Here is a 3,609-nt window from a genome sequence, read left to right on the forward strand (position 1 = left end):
TGTATGTGGCTGGCGCCTTAGCCACTTGAGCCACAGGGGCCGAGCCCTAAACTAATATAATGAACATTTTTCAAGTCTTCGAAAAACAGGATAATGAATCATGTAGTTTTTTTATAGGTTGTTGTAGAAGATGGTTGCTTGGTTTGGGTCTTCATTCCTAAGAGCATTTTTGCATAAATTTCTCTAAAACCACACAAATGGCCCTATATGTAATTATAGCACTAGACGGTGTGGTAGTTCACACCTGTAATCTTAGCACTTTGGGAACTAAGGCAGGAGTACTGCTTGATGCCAAGAGTTTAAGACCAGACTGAACAACATAATTAGACTCTGTAGTCCCAGCTACTTGGGAAGCCGAGGCAGGAGGATATGTCTGAGCCTGGAAGTCTGAGGTTGCAGTGAACTATGATGACACCACTATACTCTAGCCTGGGCAACAGAGTGAGACCATGTCTCAAAAAAACCCCCCAAAATTGCTAAACTCCTTCTCCTTTCATTGAGAGGCACAGGATGGGAATATACCAAATATTACATGCAGTATGATTTTTTAAGACACCTTTTAGAGGAATAGCATCGCAAATCTCCCCAAGATAGACATATTCTATACTCTTATTCTTTGTTATATTGAATGTACAGTGTGCTATCAATACATCCCAAGTAATCTATGCATAGGTTCCATTCAATCTGTCATCTACAGTGGAAAAATTTTGTTTTTAATTTCCAATTATAGTATAACCTTATTGACAAAAAGGACGTGCTTAAGCAACATTTTATGCATTTCCTATCTCTTATAAAGTGTATGTTACCTGTATGCTCTACTGTGTATAAAGAGATTTTGCATGTATTATCTCATTTCTCAAGTGGCCTTGTAAGTTATGCAAGGCAAATAATATAGAGAGAGGCCTGAAGATCAAGACAGGTGGGTAACTTCACCAAGGTCCAGTGCTCCTTCTACAACACTTTCCAGCCTTGGACCTCACGAGCGGTTCTTAAATATGAGCCTAGTAAAACTCTAAAAAGGCTGTTCAAAACATTCTATAATAGTTTTATAATGGTCTATAAGCTGGTACTCATCAGCCTTTATTATACCAATTTACTTAACTCAGTAAGTAAATCTTTTTTTTTTGAGACAGAGTCTCACTATGTCGCCCTTGGTAGAGTGATGTGGTGTCACAGCACTCTCCAACTCTTGGGCTTAAATGATTCTCTTGCCTTGGTCTCCCCCAAGTAGCTGGGAACATCCGCCACACCACTCGGTTATTTTTTGTTGCAGATGTCATTGTTGTTTAGGGCTAGGGTTCAAACCTGCCATCCTTGGTATATGTGACTGGTGCCATAATTACTGTGCTACAGGCACTGAGCCAAAGTAAATCTTTTATAAGCTTAGATTTTTGCTTTTTTGAATGTAAGAGACATACAATTAAATCTTTATAAATAAATCCAAGATTATAGTTTTTCCAAATGATCTGAAAATCTGATTACAGCATCATTATTCAAAGTATATTTCTAAGATAGTTTATAATCTCATAGGCTATTCAAGGAATTAAGCATAAAGGTGTGTTTATTTGAAACTGAACTTGAACCAGATGTACTTCATTCTAAATTGAGAATACTGTAGTTTAAATTATAAAGCATAATCTTTGTGGAAGCAATAGATAAATAAGTTAGGGTCTGGGAAATAAAAACCAGGGATGATCAAATTCAATAGCTATGATCACTTATTACTGTAGGACTTTCCTGATATCAAAGAAGCAGGTTGAAAGTAAATGGAACCTAACTGAACTTAATAATTTCCCCAGCTTTTCAAAATATTTTAAAACGTAAGTAAGCTATTAAATGTAGCCTACTTCCATGTTACACTGATTCTAAGACAATTTTTTTTATACTTTAACATATTTCCTTCTAGATCAGTGGCTCTCAACTTTCCTAATGCTGCAGCCCTTTAATACAGTTCCTGTGGGTTGCGATCCACAGGTTGAGAACTGCTGTTTTAGATGGTACATAAAACAATGATGTGTATCTTCCAACTAATGGCTTCTTAGATTAGATAAGACATAGTATTAAACTCACAGGATTGATCATATGTGTCAAGATTTTACTATTCAGAAAACTTAATCCATTTTAAATAGAGGCCAGTATGATACTCATTCATTTAACATGTAACAAACTTCACTGAGTAGCTAGTTACTACATGGGAGAGTGATATTGAGGTACTTGGGGGGAAATTAAGAACTTTGGAGAAGACAAATCTGGGTCTAAATTTTGTCTCAGTCACGTATTTGATCTTAGGGAAGAGTCTTAGTTTTCTCATCTATGAAATGGGTATAATATCTAATCTTGCAAGGTTACATGGATTAACATATACAAAGTAGCTGGTACTTTGAGTAGGTACTTAAGCATCCACCCTGTCTTTTCTTGATACATATCTGTATTACCTAATTCAATGAACTTAAAAAAAGTTGTCAGGTAAACAGAAACAAAATATTAACTGTTTTACCTGGATTCTCTTGCATTCTTCTGTCAGTTTTCTTTGAGACTGTTTGGCTTAAAACAGTTTGGGAAGATGGTTCATCCTCTATGGAACAGACATAAAATGAGTTAAAATTCAGAATATATAACCTGGGAGATTATTCATATTTACAGCAATATATATAAGCAAAAGTGCAAGTAATTCATTTCTTCAGAACCATGTAGTTACATTTACTAACACTTAAGAATTAAACCAGTCAGAAATTCTCTAAGACAGAATATAATTAATTCATCAGTAAAAATATTCACCATTGTGGCCTTGCAATAGTAATAATATTGTTTTATTTTATTTTATATTATTATTTTTTTGAGACAGAGTCTCACTCTGTTGCCCTTGATAGAGTGACATGGCATCATAGCTCAGAGCAACCTCAAATTCTTCAGCTCAAGTGATCTTCTTGCCTCAGCCTCCTAAGTAGTTGGGCTTACCATCTATTTTTAGAGTTGAGATCTTGCTCTGACTTAGGCTGGTCTTAAACACTTGAGCTCAGGCAATCCACTCATCTTGGCTCCCTAGAGTGCTAAGATTACAGTATTTTACATTATATTATATTATATTTATTTATTTATTTGAGACAGAGTCTCACTCTGTGCCCTGGTGTCATAGCAATCCCAAACTCTTGGGCTCAAGTGATCTTTCTGTCTCAGGCTCTGAGTAGCTGGGACTATAGGCACTCAACACAACAATAGGCTGATTTTTCTATTTTTAGTGGAGATGGGTCTCACTCTTGCTCAGGCTGGTCTCAGTGGATTGCCTCAGCCTCCCAGACTACTAGTATTACAGGTGTGAGGCACATCTGGCAATAATATTGTTTTAGAAAATTAAAAAGATGAGGTAGAGTATCACAAATGATGTGGAAAAAACCAGAAGACTAAAAAATGTTTAGACCCTTAAAGAGCAACTAAAATAAGGCTCGGCGCCTATGGCTCAACCGGCTAAGGCGCCAGCCATGTACACCTAAGGTGGCCGGTTTGAATCCCCAGCCCGGATCCGCCAAACAACAATGACGGCTGCAACCAAAAAATAGCCGGGCGTTGTGGCGGGCGCCTGTGGTCCCAGCTACTTGGGAGGCGGAGGCA

The 3,609-nt window shown here is 37.2% G+C and overlaps 1 protein-coding gene across 1 annotated transcript in view; it reads right to left on the bottom strand.

Annotated features, from left to right (window-relative positions):
* Nucleotides 1-3,609, bottom strand: part of TOR1AIP1 (torsin 1A interacting protein 1) — a 40,208-nt gene that overhangs the window by 34,114 nt on the left and 2,485 nt on the right. The window contains exon 2 of the mRNA XM_023510810.1: nucleotides 2,498-2,575. Within this exon, the coding sequence (XP_023366578.1) occupies nucleotides 2,498-2,575 (78 nt within the window). The remainder of the gene's footprint in view (nucleotides 1-2,497; nucleotides 2,576-3,609) is intronic.

Source organism: Otolemur garnettii, unplaced genomic scaffold, assembly GCF_000181295.1.
Source record: "Otolemur garnettii isolate 467f Iridium unplaced genomic scaffold, OtoGar3 scaffold00016, whole genome shotgun sequence".
NCBI classification, from domain to species: Eukaryota; Metazoa; Chordata; class Mammalia; order Primates; family Galagidae; genus Otolemur; species Otolemur garnettii.